This window comes from Chamaea fasciata, unplaced genomic scaffold (genome assembly GCF_029207755.1).
Source record: "Chamaea fasciata isolate MVZ Bird 193981 ecotype frontalis unplaced genomic scaffold, bChaFas1.0.hap1 SCAF_9, whole genome shotgun sequence".
Lineage (NCBI taxonomy): Eukaryota > Metazoa > Chordata > Aves > Passeriformes > Sylviidae > Chamaea > Chamaea fasciata.
The window spans coordinates 21,510,159-21,532,716 of NW_027094094.1; the positions used below are offsets into that span (position 1 = coordinate 21,510,159).

The 22,558-nt window shown below is 42.6% G+C and overlaps 1 protein-coding gene across 2 annotated transcripts; it reads left to right on the top strand.

Moving 5' to 3' along the window:
- The first annotated feature begins 6,337 nt into the window (after positions 1 to 6,337).
- VDAC2 (voltage dependent anion channel 2) lies at positions 6,338 to 18,428 on the top strand. Of its 2 annotated transcripts, none has more exons than XM_066191468.1 (9): positions 6,338 to 6,459; positions 10,073 to 10,144; positions 11,107 to 11,156; positions 13,336 to 13,488; positions 13,578 to 13,630; positions 14,072 to 14,299; positions 15,466 to 15,616; positions 16,518 to 16,575; positions 17,399 to 18,428. In XM_066191468.1, exons 2-9 carry the CDS (start codon positions 10,078 to 10,080, stop codon positions 17,488 to 17,490), a joined length of 852 nt encoding a protein of 283 aa, XP_066047565.1. In that variant the 5' UTR covers positions 6,338 to 6,459; positions 10,073 to 10,077; the 3' UTR covers positions 17,491 to 18,428. The 2 variants fall into 2 exon arrangements, with proteins under 2 accessions (XP_066047565.1, XP_066047566.1); XM_066191469.1 differs by lacking the exon at positions 6,338 to 6,459 and adding an exon at positions 6,916 to 6,933.
- The last annotated feature ends 4,130 nt before the right edge of the window (positions 18,429 to 22,558 follow it).

Here is a 22,558-nt window from a genome sequence, read left to right on the forward strand (position 1 = left end):
AAAGTAATGTGAAAGGTTGTGAAGCCAGGGTAGCATTTTTTTTGTCAGAGAGATATTTGCTTGGGGGCAAGCTGTTTTCTATTACCCTTCTCCAAACCCCCCTTCTGAACACAGTACAAAACTCTTGGGCACAGTCCTATGCACGTTCTTCCTCCATGGCTCTGCTTTGTTTCCACCAAGCTCTTCTTTACAACATTCAGGTTAAACCCTGGAGTGGCTTCAGAGACAAGGCCATAAAAACATTGCTCAACATCTTGTGCCCTCACTGGATCATGCTATACAAAGAGAAAAGCAGTGTTGTGGAGGCAACCGAATTCTTTTCAGCAAGGCAAGTACGCTCTTGGAGGCCTGTTGCTCTGCAGTGTAATTCCTTTGGTGTAAAGTGCCCTGGGTTTTCTGAGACCTGTAATCCTCATTCAAGTTCTTACAAAATACTTACTATAACTGAGAAATTTGTTACCTCTAAAACTAAGTGCCATGCATCCATTTAACACAGTAACTGCCACAGCCTTCACCATGAGCAGAAATGTCAACAATACAGCATAAATGAGTAGCTGGTCTCGTATTTATTTCAGGTGAGAACTATTGCACCAATCTCTCAAACCTATTGTTCCGCGTAAGTGCTTTGGAACACTGGGCGTATCTCTTTGAGTTTCTCAGTGAGATTTGCATTAATTGTTGTATTTTACTTACAGGTCAGCATTTGATTGTGTGATTGCCCCTCCCTTTCTTGGATTTATCCCTTGCAAGGAATGAAGCCTATTAATTAACTTATTTTAAGGTGTCAGGACACCTGATGGTTTGTGAATCTATAAGGAAGATAAAATATGTCTTATTCTTTGAAGATAAAAAAAACCCAACACAACAAAAAAATCCTAAGGCAATGAAAATTGCAAGAAAAAGAAAAATTAAGGAAAAATTATTATCCACCAAATTAAAATTCAGAGGAATTAGTAAATGCAGGCTCTTCTGCATGGGGTTGTTTTTTATTTCAGTTTCTTCTTGCTCTTTAACACATGCCTCGTATTGCTTATTTGGGAATAAGGCGCTTTAGTGTTGAACGTGTACTAGAGGAGTGTGCAGTGTCTCCACAGACTGTAACAGGAAGGATTGGACTTTCCTGGACTTTTAGTTTGCTTTGCTTACAGAGCTATGGGCAACCACCTTTCATTAGTTATGTAGTCGCGCTTTGTGTCTCCATTAGTCTTAGTAGGGACTGCAAACAAGTTGGTTCCCTTGTTGACTTTCTCAGGTTTGGTTTCTCAGCCCTAAAATCAATGGTTAATATTAGCTGGTATTCCTCTCAGCGAAGGTATTTTCTCTTTCAGATTATTTAAATGTGTTAGCTCTGTGTGGACCTGCTTTAAGTGTGCCTTAGAATCTCTTCCTAGTAGTTTAAGCTAAAATGAAAGAAGGTTACTTAAAACTGTTTAGGAAAAAGAATGGAAAGGCATTAAGTCTGTCAATCTAAAGGATCTTGGCAGTGTGGGCCTCTGCTGGTGGCCCTCTTAGGGCTTTCCAGAGGCCTCGTTTGCATAAGGGCAGTTGTAGGGTATCAGACAAAAGGTGTAGACAATCTAATATCCCTGCCTGTGGGATGATGACGTGAGCAATGATTTAGGCAGCTGTAGTGTGTCTAATGCTGGCCAAAAGTCCATGCACCCACTAGAAATTATCTACTAATTTCCTGCTGTGAGATATGGATTAGGAGGAGGAGGACAAAACAGGCTCAAAACTTTAAAGGGTATAAAGAAAACTTTATTAACAGAGCTGTGCAGAATTAAAAGAAATTAAGAGAATTCAAAGAAAAAAAAGATAAGAAAATCAGAATAAATCTTCAGGACACTTCTTCTCCCCCCCACACCCTCTTTTCTTTCCTACTGGCAACGTAAACAGAAAAAAACAGGAACTTTTGGTCAGTTTTCCACCTCTAAAATAATCTTTCTTCAGTCCACTTAGGGAGAGGAGTATCACTTGCCTTGTCACAGAGACTTCTCCACAAGAAACAGTTCTCTCGTGGCTTCAATGTCACAGTGAATCAGCCCGGGAAAGGAAAATCTGTTCAGTGTGAAAACCTTCCCATGCCTCATAGCTTTCCCAAAGCTGCTTTCATGGGCCATGTCAACTTATGGGGTACTATTTTAAGGATGAGCTGTTCTACCATAAAAACAAAAGTTGTCTTCTTTTATCTTTGGGAACAGAGGTTTTTTTCTTCTTCTATCCTTGGGGCAAAGTTTCCCATCTCTCTCTGTTCAGGCTTCTCATTGGATTACAGCTTTTCAGCATCCCCACGCTCTAGAATGAGTGTTTCTCATGGGCTGCAGGTGAATGTTGCCTTCCCCCATGAACTTCATGAACTACAGGGAAAAAACAAAGACTGATATATCAAATGTATATCTACACCGTAGCCTCACAAAAGACTTTCAGCCCAAGACTAAGGCATCTCCTCAAGCCCCTCCCATCTAGAATTTGACTCCTGCTTTACTGACTTCAGTGTCTCTCATGTTGTTTTCTCTACATGTCTTCACCTTTCCTATACCTGATTCAGGAGAGAATTGGTGTTTGTAGGTTCATTTGTTCTCAAGCTTTTTCAATGGAAACCATTTTTATAGAGTTCTGCAGCGCTGAAAAGTTGATCTCATCCAGGCTCTGCATTGGGAAAAATCGCTCATTGTGCCTCTCACTGGTCTTGTGGTCTCCACCAACACCGTGCGAGCCGTGCCAGCCACTGGCTCCGCTCTGGGTCTTTTCTTCATGTGGAGTGCCAGAAACAAGAAAAGCTGCTGCTGCCGTTTTTGTCCTTCTGCCCACAGCATGGCTGGCTAAAAGCAGCTAAACAAATAAAGTTAATTGCAAGCCCTGCTAAGGCAGCCACGCCGTTGTCCTGGTCGCGCAGGGACAGGCTGGTTGCGACCACTCCCGGCCTCGGGGCCGTCACCAGCGCCGGCTGCAGGGCCACTCCTGGCGCTGGACCTGGAGTAAAACAAAGTTCCTTTGCAAGCCATGCTGAGATAACTGCGGCCACGGGGCACTGTCCCAGTGGTGTGGTTGCTCGTGGCGTTGGGACAGTCGCAGTGGCATGGCCCAGCAGCAGCAATAATCTCAGCCGAGCTGTGCGCTGACTGGGCCGTGTGAGCTCAGCCTGGCCAGGCCTGGCCCAACCCGGCCATGAGGGGTCGGGTCAGCCGGTTACCTCTTCAAAAGCCAGAAGCCACAGAAGCCAAGAGAGCTTTCCTAGGCTTTGTTCCTCTTTAATTGAGCTTTCCCACAAAGGCGTGCCCAACTGTTCTAAGTGGTTTAACCTAGTGTCAATCTTCAAACCTAGGCAGCTGATTGGCTCTCCCAAACCGAGGCAGCTGATTGGCTCTACCATGTCCGTCCAACTGAAGGCCGGAGTCGTTAAACCACCACAGCAGCACACACCTGTAGGAAACACTGGATAAGCTTAAATGAGACCTCATTTGTAACTCAGGCATTTTCTGACTCGAAACAGGCTATACAGCCGTATGTAATTCTTAAATGGATTAGTAATTAGTAATTCTTGCTGGATTTCTCTTCCACAAGCCTGTCTAGTTTCCCCTGGAGCCCATGTAAACATTTAGCTCCCTGTGTCAGGTAATTCCACTGGATTGCACTCCTTCGTAGAAAAAGCCCTTAGTTTGCTTTGTTCTGAATTTGTTTCTTGGTAGCTTCTACTATTTTCCACCCTGCTGGTGTAACCCTACTGGTTACACTTTCATAATTTCTGCTATATCCCCTAAATCAGCTTGTTTCAGAATGAGGAGTCCTAAATCACTTAGCTGTTCATTGCTGGATATTTTGTAAGGCTTCTCCACTGAATCTTCAACTGAAGGTCTGCATCTGGAGAGGAGAGCAAACAATGACTTAAGGCTTTTGTCAGAAGTGAAGGTAAACCATCTAAACTATTGGGTGAACACTAGTAGGTATCGTAGCCACTTGCTCTCTTTTTGTTGCTCACATACATTACTTCAGTAATTGTGATTATAAATTGTGGAGAGAAGAGTTTGTGTTCAAATGGCAGTAAATTTCTAGTGACCTGTGGGTTGTTTTTCTCCAAGTGGTAGCAGCAAAACACATGCCTCTGATGTCAGTTATACATAAATATGGCTGTATTCATACAAAATGGTAACAGTTCAACTGCAACTGGCCCCAAAACCTGAGAGCTGCTGAATTTTAATTGAAAACCAGCCCATTCAGAGGGAATGCACCTGCATAGGAGGTGTGTGCACCAAATGGTATGAGGAGATTACTAAGAGGAAAGGTCCAGAGTGATTCAGAAGGCTTGGTATTGCAGGCCTGAAGCTGTGCCTTTTTGGTGCTCTGAGCTTTAGCAGATGTGCTGAGAGAAATAAGGCACAGTTGTACGAGGCAGGGGTGGGGAAGAGTGAGTAAAAAACACTGGCAGGCAGAGGCTGTTGCTACGGAAGCCTGGAACAATAATGCAGAGGAGTTTGTGTGCTGTTGTCTGTCTCAGATTATTGCTTCTGCCTTGCCTTACAAAGCAAATGATTTTTTTTTCCCCCTCAGGGCAGGGTAGTAATTGCTTTCATAGATTGCTAAAAATAAAGCCAAACCATTACTAAAATATTAACCTTTAAAGGAAAAATAGGCAGAATGCTGATGTCTCCTATAAGCAACGGAACTTTTATTCAGAATGGATTTATAGGACTGGTATGAATAATAAATGCATGTCTTTAAATAATGAGCGACCTATTCCACAATCTACTTTTACTTAATCAGATCTCTATTTATTCCTAATGTGTATTTCCATGTACAGTAAGACACACTGTTTTTTTTTCCTACTGTTATTTATTTTCTCTGTGTGTGGCTTTCCTTCTTGATTCATCAACACATCTATGTGTGCAATGCCAAACTGTCTTATTTAAAACTGTCAAAATGAAACGTCTCTTGGGTCTTTTGATGTGAAAGCACTGGACTTGTACACACACAAAAAAGCTGTTGCTTATCTTTTGATATAACAAGCAGGTGCTGACTGGCGTTATGTTGGGCCTTGCTGCTAATCTGCTGTCTTAATATCCTGGAAAATTACTGTTGTACCATGTGTTCTGGAAAATGAATTGTGCTATTATGTATTTTCATATCACACAAATATATTTTTACTTGTGAATTTTACTTTCTTGAGGAACTTGAGATCATGTCCTAATCCAAGAAAGAAGAATATGAATTTTAGAAATGGCTATTGTGCAGTTCCTTGGCCTAGCAGTGGTCTGCATTGGTGACTCGGCGATTCCTCCTGCAGAGCTGAGCAGTGCCTGCTGCGTAACAGCCGTGTGACTTTGTTCTCCAGCTATGATTTATGGTCAGACAGCACTATCTAGGAAAGGTTTCTGACGGTTATTGCTTCTCTTGGCCTGAGACACACTGTGCTCTTATGGGGGCTATCTGGAGAGATAAAAACCGAGCCCAGGCAATTGGAAAGCCTGCGGCAGCTTGTCTGCAGAAGGCCCCAAACCTCGTTGTTAGATGGAGTGGAACGGCCAGTCCAGCGATGGGCCAGCCATCCTGCGGCGTGTCCCTGTGTGTCTGCGGCCGTCGGGCAGCAGCAGCAGAGCATGTGAGCTGTGTTCAGTGGCAGCGGGCAGCAAAGGCGAGCAGCCCTGCGGAGCGATGCCGGGCACTGCGTCAGCGCCCACTGCTCCGCGGGTGCTGTTCCCTGTGGAAGGGAAAGGGCTCCTGGGGGCTGTACGGAGCAGCGGCTGCGCCCGGCAAGCGCCATCTGCACAAAGGCCGCCGGCTCTCCGCGGCTGCCGCAGCTGAAGGGCTTCTCCAGCCCTTGTGCCAGGGCGGGAGGCGGGTGGGCCCCGGGAGGGTGACGGGTAGTTTCCCAGCAAGGGCGGCGGCGCAGGGATGGTGCCGTACGTACAGTCGAGAGCCGCCCATCCCCGAGGGGGGAAGAACGCCGCCCGGTCCCTCGCAGGGCGGAAGGCTGCCGGGCGTGACCGCTACCGCCGCCGAGGAGCCGCGCCTGGCCCGCGGGCGGCCCCCCCCGCCCCGTTCCGCCCCGTTCCGCCCCGCGCTCAGCGGCCCCGCCCGGCCTCGCCCCCTCGCGGGGCCCGCCCCCCCACAGGCCCCCGCCGCCGCCGGGGCTGCCCGCTCGAGCGCCTGCCGGGCCGCGGCGCCGCCGTCCTGCTCCTGGCCCGGGGCCGCGGCGCCGCTCGCCGTTGCCGAGCTCTGGGCCGCGAGCGCCGGCGCCTCCCGCGGGGCGGCTGGTGGTGCGGCGCGGCAGGCGGGGCAGGCGGCGGCCGGGGCGGCCCCGGCGCGCCGGGGTCCTGAGCGGCGGCAGCGGCGGGCGGGCGGATCGGTGTCTCCTTCACTTCGCCCTCCAGTGCCCGCGGCTGCAGCAGCGCGGCCTTAGCACGGCCCCACCCGCCCGCGACCGGCCCCGGCCCCGCTCCGCCGCCCGCTCGCGACACGCAGGTGCCGGCCCCGGCCGCGACCGGCCCCGCGGGGCAAGGGGGGGCGGGCGGGGCTCGTCCGGCGGCGAGCGGTTCTGGGGCCGCGTGGGCCGGGGGCGCCGGGGCCGCGGGCGCGTCCCGGCGCCGGCGGCGCGGGCGGGGGGCTCTCCGCGCGGGTGCCCCCGCGGCCCCGCGGCCGGGCCCGGGTGCGCGAGGCGCGGCGGGGCGGCAGGGTCGGGCCGGGATGCCCAAGATGGCCGCGCCGAGCGGGTCGGTTCACCTTGCGGCGGGGCGGGCGGCGCGCCTGGGGCCGCTCCTCGGGCCGGCCCTTCCCTGCCCCGGCTGCGGCCGCATCCCCGCTGCCCTTCCCCTCTGGGAGGCGCTGCTTTACTGCCCCCACCTTCGCTTCCTGAGCCGTAGTCCATTTCCAGACCTTGTCCTTAAAGTTTCTTTTTTGGCTTGGCCGATATTAGGCTTGCGTGTCCACCTCCGGTCTGTAAGTAAGGGAGAGGGTTAATGCAAGGGTACGGAGGTGTCTTTTTTTTTTTTTTTTAATTTTTTTTTTTTTAGCTCTGTGTAGTGTCAGTGTAAGCCTGAAGGTCACCGTCTGTCCGATGTATTTTAGCAAATTAATTTTTAACTAATCTCAGTTTTTCTGTTGCTGTTTATTGGAACACTGGGATAATTTCAGCGTAGTTGTTGCTTTTTCAAATTGTGCGAATGCAGCTTTTTTATCTATTATAGGCTGATACGGTTTGTAGTTTGATCTTGAGTATCTTGAGATCTTAAAATTGTTAGAAATCCTAATAGAGGTCTGTGGCATTCCGTAATTATAGGGCGTGAGAGTTTTGAAATACTGCCTCCAAGGAGAATTGTGATGTAGTAATTTCAATAGCGTTAATACATTTTTCTGTTCTTGGGGTGATTCTTTTTTTCTTTTTATCGCAGAAGAAAGCATGATTGTGGCTCTTGAGGAGCAGATTAATTTAACTTTTTTCATCACGGTGACATGAAACAAAGATTGGGGTGGAGCTCTCACTTGGCTCAAGTATATTCTGTACTTCAAGTCGTTTATTTTACAGTTTTTACAACAAACCTCTTGTAGCTAAGTGATGCTTACTGTTTAGTCACTTCTAATTAGTAGTTTTTAAGTGAAAGATGCTTCAAAATAGGGTTGAAAAAATTATTTGTGATTATAAGAATCTGCAAATCTAGCTAACATCGGAGGACACGGGATTGATTTTTTTATGGCCCTGTTTTCATTTAATGAGTGTTCTGCTGGTGACACTGGTTTATCAGGCGTTTAGTATATCCGAAATTAACTCTTGGTTTCCTGTTTTGTCCTCATCCATCTGTAGTGTCAGTATTACGGTGTTAGAACAGCAGTGTGACAGTTGTACTTTCTTTCAACATTTTATTACAAAACTTGCATCTGTAGGCTGGAATGTCTAACAAATACTGGCTGGTTTCCCTGAGGTGGTAAGGATGCTTAACTAGGCTAGATAAAACAGCAACATCCTTTTTTACTGTAACAATCCTCTGAATTCTGACACAGATACAAGTTTGTTAACTTCTCAGGACATTCCTGCTTAGCATAACTCTCTTGTCTGTACTGGTTGTCTAGTCAGATTGGAAACATTGAAAACAAAAGGGAAAAGCTCATTTATTTACACTTTAAAAGCATGGGTGTGCTAAAGGCTAATATAAAACTTCAGAGCTAGAAATAATTATTCTGATGATGCTAGTCAGAGGTGAGATCTGTTCATTAAGGGAGACATGTAGCCAAACCTTCTCTATAATTAAACTATATAAATAAAACCAGCTCATTGAAAAATGTGCAGCAGAACTCTACAGGCAAGTGTTCTCACACTCCCTTGTAATTTGGTCTATCAGCTGCTTCTTTCTGTGGAATAAATAATAGGAGCCATTCAGTGGCTTGTCATTGGGATTAAGGTCTGTTCTTCTATGGACTTGAACTTGGGCTAAGCCTCTTCAAACTTCAGATGCTCTAAGCCGTTTTCATGTCTCTTAAAAAAAAAAAAAGTTTAATTTAATGCCCTGGAAAACCAGACTTGTTCTTGAGCAAGTGATAGGTGCCTTGATATAGTGACCTGGTTGTACAGTTCAGAAATTTTTGCTGAAGATGTTTTTCTGAGTTCTGTGTAGGTGTGTGAAACTGAGTGTAAGTATTGTTCTTCAGAGGAGGTAGGGTGCTCTGGAAGACTGCATTATGAATTGTAGAAAAATAAGAAACAGTTTTCTGCCTTTCTGTTGACTGCTAAAATAGTTTGTGGGTTTTTTTGTTTTTTTTTTTTTTTTTTTTTGATAGTAGCAGTTCATACAATTTGGCTGTATATGGCAGGTGTAGATAGGATTTGGAAGTTAACATGTGAGAACATTGCCCTTGATATTTTTCAAGTTCTAAAGATAGGTTTTTCATTTACTTAAAAAGAAAAAAAAAATCAATCCACCACACAAAAGGAAGATTAAAAGTAAATTATGTTAATCTGACTCTCAGTTAAACAAATGTGACCTATCAGTTTGAGAAGATAAGATTTTTGTTTGGATGTGTTTAGCCTTTTCATGGCCCTGTCTAGTTGGTTTCATTTCCCCCCCCATCCCTTCTCCCCCCTTCCTGCATGGGGGGAGTTACTAATATGCTCTGTTTTCTATATTTCACAACTTTAAAATACAGGGCCTCTGTGAGAGCAGCCTCTCGCTCTTGAAATCATGGGAAAACAGTCTTTCAAGGAGGTACAGATAAGAGTGCATGTTCCCAGGGAGGAGAGTGATATGGGCCTGGGTGAGACCTTAGCCTGGTGCCTGTCCCTGAGGCCGGAGAGCTGTGCCATAGCTCATCTGCAGTGACAGGTTCTTTACCAGCCAGGTTGCCAGAGGCTCCCTGACTGAGAAAGGCACTTGTAAAGAGATCTCTTCTCACAGACCCCACGCTCCTCCTGCTCAGATGTTTTAAACTAACAGGACAACTTCCCAAACTTAAACTCTTGTATGTTAGCACACTGATTGCTGGTTAATGGCTTTAGATCTTCATTTTTAAATTGTATGTCTGCCATGTAAAATATGGGGCAAAAATAATATTGGAGAGCAGATATGCTCTCTCTTAACATTTTCAAAACTAAAACCTTGTGGGTACTTTCAGGTAGTTTTCATAAACATGCGTCAGCTTTGACTTTGTAGAACTTCAGGGAATAACTGTCTGCATTACAGGTTTTTAGATTTCTAATGTCCAGGTTTTTTGGCAGTAACTATGCCAACTCTGGAAATGTGAGTTATTAGTTAATTTCTGGTAATGAAGGAGGTATGGAGAAATCTACCTGAAAAATTAAGAACTGGGTGGTCCTGTAATGCCTTTCCTCTACAATGCCTCTTCTCTGCATTAGCTGAGAAAACATCCTGTGTTCACAGTGGCCTTCAGTGAAAATCTGGATGTTTCACAGAATACTGGAGTATCAGATCTATTAATTTTAAAAATATATAATTATATCCATTTTATCTATTAATTGCCTTTATGTCAGTGAGTCTGCGTTAAAGACTGTCTTGAAAGAATTGTGGTAGCATTTTTTCATGTGTGCAGTGGCCAGAGGTTCATTATTAATTAGCCCTTTACCTTTCAGCTCCAATGGCGATTCCTCCATCATATGTAGACCTTGGCAAACCTGCCAGAGACATCTTCAATAAAGGATATGGTAAGAATAGTATGTTTTATAAGTGGTGTTTGAGGTCCTACAATGAAGTGCCTTTTTAAGTCTGTATGGAAAATTAAATGATCAAATGCCAGTGGTTTTGGGGAGGAGGATGTGCTGTGTTTGTATCTTTACCACCAACTAACAGATCATTGAAGGCTTTTTGTGGGCTGTTTTGATGTGAAGGCTGTTAAATCTTACTGCCCGAGCCACATAAATGTCAGAGGTGTACAAGTATGCAAGAATGTAAGCAGCAAGTGCAGTTTATCTTAGGAGCACACTTTGTTTACTGGTCTGTCTGTGCCACATTTGTTGATACAGAAAGGGTTATATACCCGTGTAATGTGGTAGCCTTTTTTGGACTAGAAAGAGGAATGGTTATTGGAATGAAGAATCCTTCCACATCTTAAAATGCTTTAATACCAGACAGCTGCACAGTTAAATCATTCTTTGTCACAGTGCCGTTTCTTTCTGGTCTTTGGAAGCATGGGGTTTTTTCACTAAGACTGTTGCTCACCTCTCTGGATAACTATGTGAATTGACACTCCCACAAAACCTACTTACATTACAGTTGCAGTGGTTGTGTATTTCCCAGTGACTTTGCTTTTACAGTTTTTTACTCTGAGATATTTTGTCTTGATGCAGAAAGAGGCATTTTATATGTTGGGATAGCTCTTTAAAAGGCATTGACTATAAAAACTGTTCCATTCCAGGAAGAGAAAAGAATGTGTTTCCTTTTGGAATCATCATGTGGTAGTTAAATGTACTTGTGTAGTACTGAGAGGCACTCCCCTGCCCTGCTGTGGCATCTAAAAGTTGAACATTGCTGAAGTCAGTCTATAGCTGTCTGTATACATGTATATATGTGGTACACTGCTGAGACTGCCTGAAAGACCAGCTTACTGAAAAATGTGCAGGGCCTTAGTTAAGGCCTAATCATATAACTTTGACTTCTGTTTTTTAAGGTTTTGGGTTGGTGAAACTGGATGTGAAAACAAAATCTGCAAGTGGAGTGGTGAGTTTAAGTAACTTCTATTCATTTTTTTTCTAGCTATGTTCTGATACTTAGTTAAAAGGGGCACATTTCAGATGCTGTCGTGTATTTCATAGGTTATATGAATGATAAATATCTGGTGTTAGATAATTTCAGAAGCCCCTAAAGATCTGAATGTATCAGGAATATTGCCTTGTTTAGTAATCTTTGTTTAGTAAAAGGGTTTATTACTTGTCCCTGGTCTTACTTGTGAAGGTGATCAAATAAAGTATTTTAGTATACCAATTATAGTATACAGATTTTATTTCCTGAAGTACCTTGTGGTACTGTTTGGTGAAAATTTCTGGCATCTTCATTCTTGTATGAAGTAGTTGGCTCTGAATAAGCATGTTGAATCTTTGGCTCCTCTAGGTATTAAAGCGTTGCTGTAGTGTTCTGTGCAAGATGTCTTGGTCATGTAAGCAGTGCCCCCTGTAACTTTTATGTATTTCTAGAACAGACTTTGCAAGATAAAAAGATAGATTTTTCTCCCCATAACTGAAGCCTGAGCAGTGTAACTTGCTGTTAGAAACAAGGTTCGTGGGTTTTCTGCTCTGTTTTTTCTAGAAGTCTGTATGCCAACTGAAACAAGGTTTGCAAGAGCCCTATTACAGAGGTAATTGTTCTTACTGTGGCTTGTTTCTTTAGAGGACTACCAGTTATGCTGGTAAAACTCTCTGCAAAATCCAAGCCCTAATGTGAATCCTGTATCAGTTACAAGCCATCCTTCCTTGGAGGAGAAAGTGCTGGCATATATGTACTACAGATATTTGAAAGCAGAGATAAGAGATTATGTAATTGCTTCTCCTGAAGCTATTGCCCCGATGGTTACAGTCACACAGACCCTGTGCAGTAGGAATAGCACAAAGCAGGAGGTTAAAGCTGAAGGTATTTGTGTGGTTCCCATCCCTTCCCAAGAAACAGACCTACTGGAATTATGCAACTGTGTATGGTATAGTGGGTCACTAACATAATACAAGTGTCTTGGACATGGTCAAACTTGATCAGCCACCATTAAAAGTCTCAGCCAGGTTTGGTTTGTGCTCTTGGGGCTTTTGCTTTAGGAGTGCTTAAGGACTTGCTATTTCAAATCTGTGTTTCCTTCTGGGGAAGGTGAGTGTGACAAGTCTGTTTGAAAATAATGTTGTGTATGGAGGAAGAAAGAGTTTAAAATGTTTATATGTTTTAAAGAGTTGAAATAATGGACTTCTTAAATCATAAGGGCTATAATACTTGACTGGAAAGAGCACTTTAACAGGTATTTGTAAACCTGGCTTCCACTTCTGATTATCTTCAGTTTTTGAATAGTGGTACACAGAAACTATTCATTCTGTTCTTTGTGAGAATCCAAATAGTGAGAGACACCAGTGATTACTTCCTTTAATAAAGAAATGTGAGTGATACTATTGACTTCTAAGTTACTTTCAAGAATTCCAGGTCACATCATACCATACTATAAACCCAGCCTGTTTGCTTAGCTCCCGCTTCAAACGTGGGTGTTGTTTTTGTGTGTCATTGAACCAGAGTGCAAGGGCAATAGGAATTTTATAGGTGTCAGTAAAAGATGTGTCTATGGCTGGTGTGAAAGGCTAGTGCATTGAGCAGACTCAGAACTCTTTAAAAAACAGTTAAAACCCCAACCCAAACAAAAAAAGAAACCACCCACCCCCAATTTGAAAAAATGATGCCATTCTATGACATTTTACAGTTGCACACTATCTTCAGGGATGGTTGACAAGAGTAATGAAAATACATATTTGATTCTTAAAGAATTTTACTGGGGTTGCAATATGTGCCTAATAGTGTTCTTGGCTCTTGGTTTGATTTTTAAGTTGCTCATTGGGAGTATCAAACTGAGCCTTACATTTCAAGAACTTGTTGCTGCTTTAGAGGAGAATCTTTATGGTGGCTACTGTCTTACTTTTGTGTTAATTGGTCACCCTGTACATTTTGTAATAGTGGCAGGAACACTGCAGTTGAGATGGGGATTGTGGGCATGAGTCAGTAATTCTTCTTGGCTGTGCTATTCTATTCTCCCTCCTCTCCTGCAAGTTGTCTACTGATTTTAATTTTTTTCCATATAATAAGAAGTTCTTAGTGTTTGCTGAAGGAAACACTCTGTAATGCTTTCAGGATCACATGTATCTTCTGTGATTTTTAGGAATTCACAACATCTGGTTCATCGAACACAGACACTGGAAAAGTGAACGGGAGCTTGGAGACCAAATACAAGTGGGCTGAGTATGGTCTGACTTTCACAGAAAAATGGAACACAGATAACACTCTGGGAACAGAAATTGCAATTGAAGATCAGGTAATAGATTATGAGAATATTTATTTGTTTTACCTCTGTGTAAGAACTGAATTTATGGCTTTGTCTTATCTTCTCCTTCCTTCAATTAGATTGCCAAAGGCTTGAAGTTGACATTTGATACAACTTTCTCACCAAATACAGGGTAAGAATTGTTAACGTTTTTACCTTACTTAGGGAGTAACAGCACCCCTGATCCACTGATCTAGTCTGTGGTATTGACAGAGCTGTTTGTACGATTTGCTGTTGATCCAGTTTAGCAAATCCCAATGCTAAAGGCTTCTGCTCTTTACCGTTACATCACTATGGGGTTAGTATTGCACATTTCACAATTTTGCTTTTTTTCTGGGATGGAAATACCTGGAAGATTGCAGGAAACAGGAAACTGCTGCCGCATTTATGAGAAAATACCTGTTTGCCATAGCCCTGGGTGCTCTGAATGGGCTGGCTGTACTTTTGACTGGTCCAGGGGATGCATATGCAAGGCATTTAGATACATTGTGTAGAGTCATAGGGTTTGAATTTGGCAGGTCATTGAGGAAGATCATGTATGCTTGTCTTAAGATAACTCTTTTCTCTGTTTCAGAAAGAAAAGTGGTAAAATTAAGTCAACTTATAAACGTGAATGCGTGAACCTAGGTTGTGATGTTGACTTTGACTTTGCTGGGCCTGCAATCCATGGTTCAGCTGTCTTTGGTTATGAAGGCTGGCTTGCTGGTTATCAGATGACTTTTGATAGTGCCAAATCAAAATTGACAAGAAATAATTTCTCTGTGGGTTACAAGACTGGAGACTTCCAACTGCACACTAATGTGTAAGTACTGAAAAAACTTCTCCAGCTTTCTAGAAGTAGGCTTTCTTTACCTTTCCTTCTAGTCAAAGTACAAATGGGTGAAATACCAAGAGGCACTTACAAGGCCATTAATGGAATGCATTTTTCAATAGGAAACTCAAAATAAACGTAAATGATACTTGGTATCTCTTTCAAAACAGGAAACACCTGTGGCTGTTTAGCATTTGCAGCATATATGATACAGCTTGCCAAATACTGAAGTATATACAAATTGGAAGTGCAGTACTTCAGTTGTGCAGAACTGGTCATAATGCTTCTTCTGGCTATCCCATTATATTGAATTATCCTTAAATTGTAATCTGATACAGTAGATTTGTTAGAGGTAGTAATTATTGTTGCACTCATGCTGTAGTAGTTTCTTGAGTAAGACTAAGGCTTTTCTTCTGGACTTTTTGTGGAGGTTCATCTTCTTGCCTGTCAGGGATTAAGAGTGCATGAAACAGTGTAAACAAGTGTAAGATATGTTTCTTCAGACTTCCTGCCTTTAGATCTTACTTCAGAGCAATCTGATCAAAACCTACTGAAAAACATGGTGTTACCAATCCAGATTAATAAAATTGGTGGAGTTTTAGTGTGTTTAGATAGTTAAAAGTTTTTGCTTTTGAAAGGAAAGCATGGGGATTGTGTCTGTCTGAATTAATGGAAGTTGAGGAATATAGGAGAAAACTATAAAATAGTTTAGAGTCTAGGCTGTAAGAATTCCATTTCAATTTACGAATGTAAAACATTGTGACAGATTTTTGAAAAGTCATCCAGTTCTCTAGGAGTTTCACATATTCAGTAATCATATAATTCAGAAGGTCCATTTTGTAACCATTAACACATATCAGTCAGGTTTTTTTAAGGATGTGGTTGGGAATTTTGTTCAAGGACTTTGTTTGACAATTAACATGAGAATTAGCTGTAGCACTCTGAAATAGCTTTACATTTCCATTAATTACTGCTGTTTAATCTTGCCCTGAAGCCTTTGTTCACCTCCCCTTCTCTTGTCAAAAAATGTGAAACAACTCAAACTTTTGAAATTCTTATTTGAATAAAAATCTGAAGTAGTTAAAAAAAGGTGCGGGGTGGGGGGGAAGGGGTGGATTATGCAAATAGGAAATTAACTTTTCTCTTAATTTGTGCAGCAATGATGGTTCCGAATTTGGTGGGTCAATTTACCAAAAAGTGAGTGACTATCTTGAAACTGCTGTAAACCTGGCTTGGACAGCAGGTAGCAACAGCACTCGCTTTGGCATTGCAGCTAAATACAAGTTGGACTGCACTGCTTCTATTTCAGTAAGTATGGCTGTAACCCGAAGGGTTGTGCAAAGTACAGTGTATTTTCAGTTGCTGTGAATCTGTGTGTTGCTAGTACAAAATAGGCTGGGAGCCCTTGTAGGAATTACAATCCAGGCAATTATAATTAAACCAGCAGTGTTTAAATGCTGTAGTGTTGCTTACAGCAAAAGTCTCATAGGATCTGACTGTCGAATGTGCTTATGTTAGGGATCCTACTGTATTTATTAAAAGAAAAACACAATTTAAAAAAAAAAAAGTTTGTTTCTGATCCTGTAAGTTTACAGATTTTTTTTTGGTAAACCAGTTTTTGGGGAGCTCTGTCACATTCTCATGGTGAGAACTCTGGCAATACTGGTTAAAAGTTGATAAGCAGCAAAGTTTCCTGTATGTTACAAAGTTGGAATCATTCTGTTGAGGAAGTGATGCAAAGTAAGATAAATAAATTTGTACATGTTGTTTATGATGATATTACAAAATGTTTGCTGCGTGACTGATTGGACTTGCAAGATACAAATTTCTATGTAATAATATGAACATGGAGGAGCCTTCTGATATGGCATTTTTTGGGAGACTGGTGGTAAATGGCTCTCGCCTTCTGAAAAAGGGGAGGTGGTGAAGTTGACCTGCAAAATCACATTCCAGTAACAGTTCTCCCTGTCCTCACATTCCCTATGCTCTTAAATATGTTATTACTTCAAAATGTTACTGCTTCAGCTATAAGTTGAGTGACAAGGGCATAGCTGGAAGGAGAGAATTCAGGAAACACCGGCATACTGAAAGAGCAGATAAAATTTGGTTAAACTGATAAACAGCAGTTTTGCCATAGTTACTCTAGATTCTGAATGGTAGCAAGTAACTAATCAGTTACAACATTTCAGTTGCTTTTTTTTTCCTCTAGGCAAAAGTGAACAATTCTAGTCTAGTTGGAGTGGGTTACACCCAGACCCTGAGGCCAGGTAAGAGCTATCATGTGACTTATGTCACACATATATATCTTCAATGCATGCTAAAGAAAATAATTGAGATCTCTGCATTTATATGCAATTTTTTACCTTAAGAAATTTTTTTTCTTTGCAGGCCAAGTAGATACTGTGCAGTAGCTTCAGTCATACATCAAACCTTTATCTAAACAAGACGAACTCTCTTTTATGTAATGATATTAATGTATTATATTCTTCACTGATCTGTGCAGGAGTGGACTGTATTATGTTTGACAGCTTAGCTTTAGGCTGGGCTAAGCATGTCTTCCTTTTTGGCACTGCTTTGTCCAATCATACTATGTTGAATGATATAGCAGGTCTTCAATGTGATTAATTGTCAAAACGCCACACTTCTGCTCTTCTTATTTAGTAAAAACCCCTCCAGAACTTAACTTGTTCTGCTTAAGTATGAAAACACTTGTTAAGGCTGTATTACCATTGGTTAGTTCCTTAGTTGAAAAATCCAGTTTCATTCCATCCCTTTATAGGTAGAAGTGTCTGTCTATGCACAGTTTTCCTCCTCCTTTTCATGCCTTAATGCAGGAAAGGAGAACTCTTGTGTATTTAGCAGTTAGAGACTTTGTATAGTGACTTGATAACTGTTAACAAAAATCATAGAGCTTTCTTCACATGACTAACTTTCAGTAGATTTTGTGGGTAAGTATATTCTTCTCTAAAAATCTTTAGAGAAAGGTAATTGTATAAAAAGAGAGCTACAACTGGGACTTGTAATGACAGAGGTTAAGTTGCATGAAAGCTACTGTGTGTGTTGTAAACATGCTGCTTAAAAATCTTACAGGTGTGAAGCTTACACTGTCCGCCCTGATAGATGGAAAGAGCATCAATGCTGGTGGCCATAAACTTGGTCTTGGCCTGGAATTGGAGGCTTAAAAAGGTGAAGAAACTGCTGCAGAGAAGGGATATCAGAAGAATTTGGCCTTAAAATGTATTTCCCATGTGACCAGCAGGCTTTTTTTCCAGGAAGGATGACCTAGAACAAGAGCTGTATTTGAAGTATTTAGACAGTTACTTGTTAGCTGGTTTCTAGTTAAATTGGTTACCCATCTAGTTGAAATTCTGCATTAGTGCAGTCACTTAAACATTATTTAAATGTATTTAACTGTTTAATGCGCTACCCACGAATAATGAAATAGACATTTATGAAAACTGTACAATTGTGTGCATGTTTGTTTTTATGTTCCTTTTAACATTCGATATTGCCATTGAATGAAATGGATCACTGGATGTTTTGAAATGAGGTCAACAATTTTGTTGAATGACCTGAACTAAAAATACATTTGGTATCCCAAGACAAATTATGAATAAAACAAGTACACACACATACTTGTGCCTCAGATATTTTAAGAGTAAAGATACGAGGGTAGTGCTCAGTTAAGTTTTAACTTTTAAGTAATCCAAGAAGTAGTGCTCTGTACTTTTGTGCAATTAAGGACCCCCACCCATGACAATACCGAAAATAGGTGAACAGTTGGATTCCTCAAGCAACTTGAATGTGCTTTTCTGTCAGGTAAGGTTTGTCACAACACAATGGTTTGATTCCCCCTGTGATCCACGGGTGAGATGTACCGTGTTCCTAGTTGGCCTCCTGATGCAAAAAGTGCAGATCGATGTACTTGGCACGCTGAGACATTTAGGAAATGTTCCTTGAAAAACCTCACCACAAACACACCTTTTGCTTATATTTGTATGAAGTGAGATGTATCTCTGCAATTGAATGTAACAGTGTAATGGTATAACAGCCTGCTTATCCCAACTGCTGGGAGAGGTTTCTGCTTAAAATGACTGAAATAAAGACAATTTTAAATGGAGATGGAGGAAAATGCATCTGATCTTGCTTTCCCTTTAACTAATGGATCTTGGACCCATTTTAAGTCCAGAAACTTTCAGAACAATGGGAAAACTCTCATGTTTTTCCAGAATAGTAATAACAGAATAGAAGTATGAGGGATATTTAGTCTGTGAATCTAACATCCCTGAAGGGTGAACTAGCTGTGAATGCTTTTAATGTGGAATATATTAAATACATGTAGTTGCACTGCTTACATTTAAGAGTTGGAATTTACTGAGCTTGGAGGAATGCCTGGAGCCTACTTCTTAAGACACTCACAGCTGAGAAGAGTGTCTTGATGCTTAGTCTTGCAGTCAGTGGTTCACAGCAGCTCCCTTCATAGTGCAGGTGGCTGGCTCATGATCAGGAAGCTCTCTCTGGTTTGAAAGTATTATCAGTTGATACGGGATTAAAATTAATGCCCATAACATATCGGTGATTTGCTCGAGGTCTTGTTCCATCCTGCATTGTTGCCCTAGGACTGAAATTCTCACATGAAGCACTGTGTTACGAACTGCCTGGGGGCTTTAGCTGTGGAATGGCTGAGCCACCTTCTTTGCAGAAGACAGAGCAGAGCTTAAGCCTCCAGCTCAGGCTCCTGAGCAGGCTTGCTAGTGTATTTGACTAGTTTTCTTACATGACTGTGAAGCATTTGTGCTGTGGAGTACCTTTACTGCTGTTGTCACTAAATGCCCTTGTCGTTTAGTTGCATTTCTACCATTTAGGGTGGAAGAAGCATGTAAGGTGCAATTCATTGCTGTCATTGCATGTTAAGGTCTATAATGAGTATTTTTAGTTTGAGGTGGTTTTATGTGCTAGACCACTTAAAAGCTAGAGACTATGCAGCCAGACATTGAGTTTTTGTATTTTCTTTTCAGTATTACTGTCTTTGGTGCCTCACAAAGACTGGGCTTCTGATACAAAAACTACAAAAAGAAAAAAACTAAAAGCTTAAAAAAACCAAACTGCCAAAAAAATCTGTAGAACAAACCAACCTACCAAAAACCAAAAAACCCCCTCCATTAAAGGTTATGTACCTGTATGCATTGTCCAGCTGCAGCACCCAGGCAAATAATGGATTGTGTCTTTTGGTTATGAATGATGCCTTGTTTCTATCCTTACACCAGTGACACTGATGTTTCTCAGCTTTTGATAGGGCTGTAATTGACTTTTATTTTTTTTGTGGTGGTGGTTTGTGGGTTTTTTAATTGTTATTTTAGAAGCAAACACTATAATCTTTCTTCATAACCTGCTCCTCTAGATTTTTTTTTTTCTGAGGTCACAAAATGGGTAAGTGTAATAAAAGCACATACTGCTGAGTTTCTCTTCAACTCTTAAAAGTTAGTAATGGAAGATTTGAACCTATTCATTTTACTCTTTGTAAATGTGCATGACTTTACTAGTCCTCAGCCTTTAAACCTTAAGTAGTTGTATTTGTTAAAGTGCTGATAGGCAACTGGAGAAGTAAAAGGGCTCTGCAGTAGTTATGAGAACTGTGAAAATACAAGTTTTTATAAAATATTCTGTCATAAATTACTACTTTGGACGTGAAAAGGAAGTTCAGTGTCTTTTTCTTTATATCTCTCAAGTAAGGCTTATTAAAAATGGCTTTCAGACTTACTTTTCAATTGTTACAGAAGCTTGTGGTGTAATTGGAGTTTTGTGGTAAGGAATGTTGGTAGTTTATATAGCTCCATTTTATTAAAATATGTTAAAAGCCTTAACGATAACTTTCAGTGCCAGACAGCCTTTCCTCAGGTGTCCTGAATAAAAACCCTCCACCACTTGAGATAACCAATGACCAGAGCATCGTTCTGCATCTTGTTTGTGTGAACTGTAGCATTGCATTCCTGCCTGGTACAGCTGGAGTAGGGGGTGTCTGTGTATATTGCGAGGAGACTTAATCACGCTTTCATAAATAAAAATCACATGAGATTATGACACCCTGCATTTCACGAGTTACTGTCTGAGTATCCTGAGCGTTTATGCTCTTCTGGGCTGTAGAAATTCTCCAGGTTGGTTCACTTAACCTTGCACTCTTCACGTGCTTTAGCTGGGTGTGGTATATTCCTCTTGCAGTGTGCCACTTGCACACTGCAGTTGTTGAAAAGCGGGAAATTGGAACTTTTCTGGAATGGGCAGGGAAACCTTTCGCCCCCAAGCGGTGGGACAGGGGTTCTTACCTTTCCCTCGGCGCTGGATTTTAAAGCGAGGCAGCAGTGAGGCTTCTTGCTGCCCTCTAATGTCCTGTTCCTGTGGTGTTTGGCTCATTGCTGCAGCAGGCCGTCAGCCGGCACAAATACGCATTTAATTCATGGTGACTGCTCTCCTAGGGGAAGTAGAACCGGGCAAACGAGACAGCAGCATGCACGGATGATTCAGCCCTACTTCTACCAAAGGTCCCTGTTTCCTTATCAAACCAGTGAGCAAGGACAGAAGCAATTCTATGCAAGGTGAGTCAGTAATGATAAAACTGGCTCACACCTGTAGCAATAGTGTCTTAATGGCAGGTAGAAATGCTTCCTAGGAACCAACTGGCAGGAAGGGAAACCCAAGGAAAAAGCTGATTGGGTTGTTACGTGGCATGAAAAGGCTACATTTATTGTAAGTGGTTTTATTGTGTTTGTCAGTTTCCCTTTGCAGTGGAATATTTCTGTTCCCAATCTGGAATAGTAATAAAAACATAGATGGATATCCATTAGTGTAGTGTGCATTCATTGTATTTAGTGATATTTCATGATTGTTTCTGGGCCTGCCTTCTAGTTGTGCTTTGGGTCCTTCTTTCCACATGCTGCTGGGTCAAATTGGAAGCAATACAAAACTGCATTTTTCTGAGCATAATGTGCAGCATCTTTCACTTTAGCTGCACATTCAATATAAATGCTCATGTAAAAAGAGGAAAACTTTTTTTGCAAAGTAATTTCTGAGCATATGCAATTAAAACTTATGAAAATGCTATTGGACAAAATGTGAGGTGTTACTGACATTTGGTTCATATCTACCCTCATTTATCTGCTGGTGTTGAGAAAAGTGCTGACAGACCTTTAAAGATGAAAAGCATGGACTGTTTCAGTTCCAAATATTTGCTCTTTACTTCAGTATCTTTTTCAATGAGAATTTTCTGCTGAGCCCAATGCCAAGGCAGTACTTGCAGTACACTTGCTGGGTTACAATAGGACACATATCAGAAATGTTTTGAGAGTTTGTGGGTTTTTTCATGGGATGTTCTTTGTCCTGGATCCATGGGAGAAGATCCTAATGCTGAAGCAATGACACTGTTTAACTGTTTGGCATTCTTAGCACTTATTAACTTGTTTTGTTTTGTTTACTTTCCTGTGTTCCTATGAGCATTAAAACACTAAATGGCTATTACAGAAATGTCCCTTATCTCTCGCTGTGCTTTCATCGCTTCAGGCCGAGCTACCTGAGCTCTGCCTGAGAGCCGGCACGGAGGACACAGCTGAGGTGGGTGCTCACAAGGAACCTGTGAGCTTTGCCCTCGGATTCTTAGCGGTCTATGGCGGCATTATTAAAAATACACTTAAAATGACACTTTAGTACGCACACGTGGCTCCTTCGTCTAAGAAATGCTAAGTCTATTGTTAAATGCTACGCTGTGGTTGGGGTTTGGCTGCGGCATGGGGAGGGGTGTGTGTGAGTATTCTCTCCTGCACTAGCCGGGATTTTTCCCGGCAGCTTCCGAGCGAACTTTGTTGCCAACTTACTGTTCCTCGTGATCCGCTGCGGTCCCTGCCACGGCTCTGGCGATGGTGGGACAATCGCCCCAAGCCGGCCGGGTGCGGGGCCGCTCCGAGGCTGTGGCGATGAGGGGACAATCGCCCCAAGCCGGCCGGGTGCGGGGCCGCTCCGAGGCTGTGGCGATGAGGGGACAATCGCCCCAAGCCGGCCGGGTGCGGGGCCGCTCCGAGGCAGTGGCGATGGTGGGACAATCGCCCCAAGCCGGCCGGGTGCGGGGCCGCTCCGAGGCAGTGGCGATGGTGGGACAATCGCCCCAAGCCGGCCGGGTGCGGGGCCGCTCCGAGGCAGTGGCGATGGTGGGACAATCGCCCCAAGCCGGCCGGGTGCGGGGCCGCTCCGAGGCTGTGGCGA

Bases quoted from the DNA above. Each gene is read 5' to 3' on its own strand.
- VDAC2 (XM_066191468.1), top strand. From the start codon at position 10,078: ATGGCGATTCCTCCATCATATGTAGACCTTGGCAAACCTGCCAGAGAC. The intron at 13,489-13,577 runs GTAATAGATTAT...TCCTTCAATTAG, and splicing joins AAATTGCAATTGAAGATCAG to ATTGCCAAAGGCTTGAAGTT. The intron at 15,617-16,517 runs GTAAGTATGGCT...TTTTTCCTCTAG, and splicing joins ACTGCACTGCTTCTATTTCA to GCAAAAGTGAACAATTCTAG.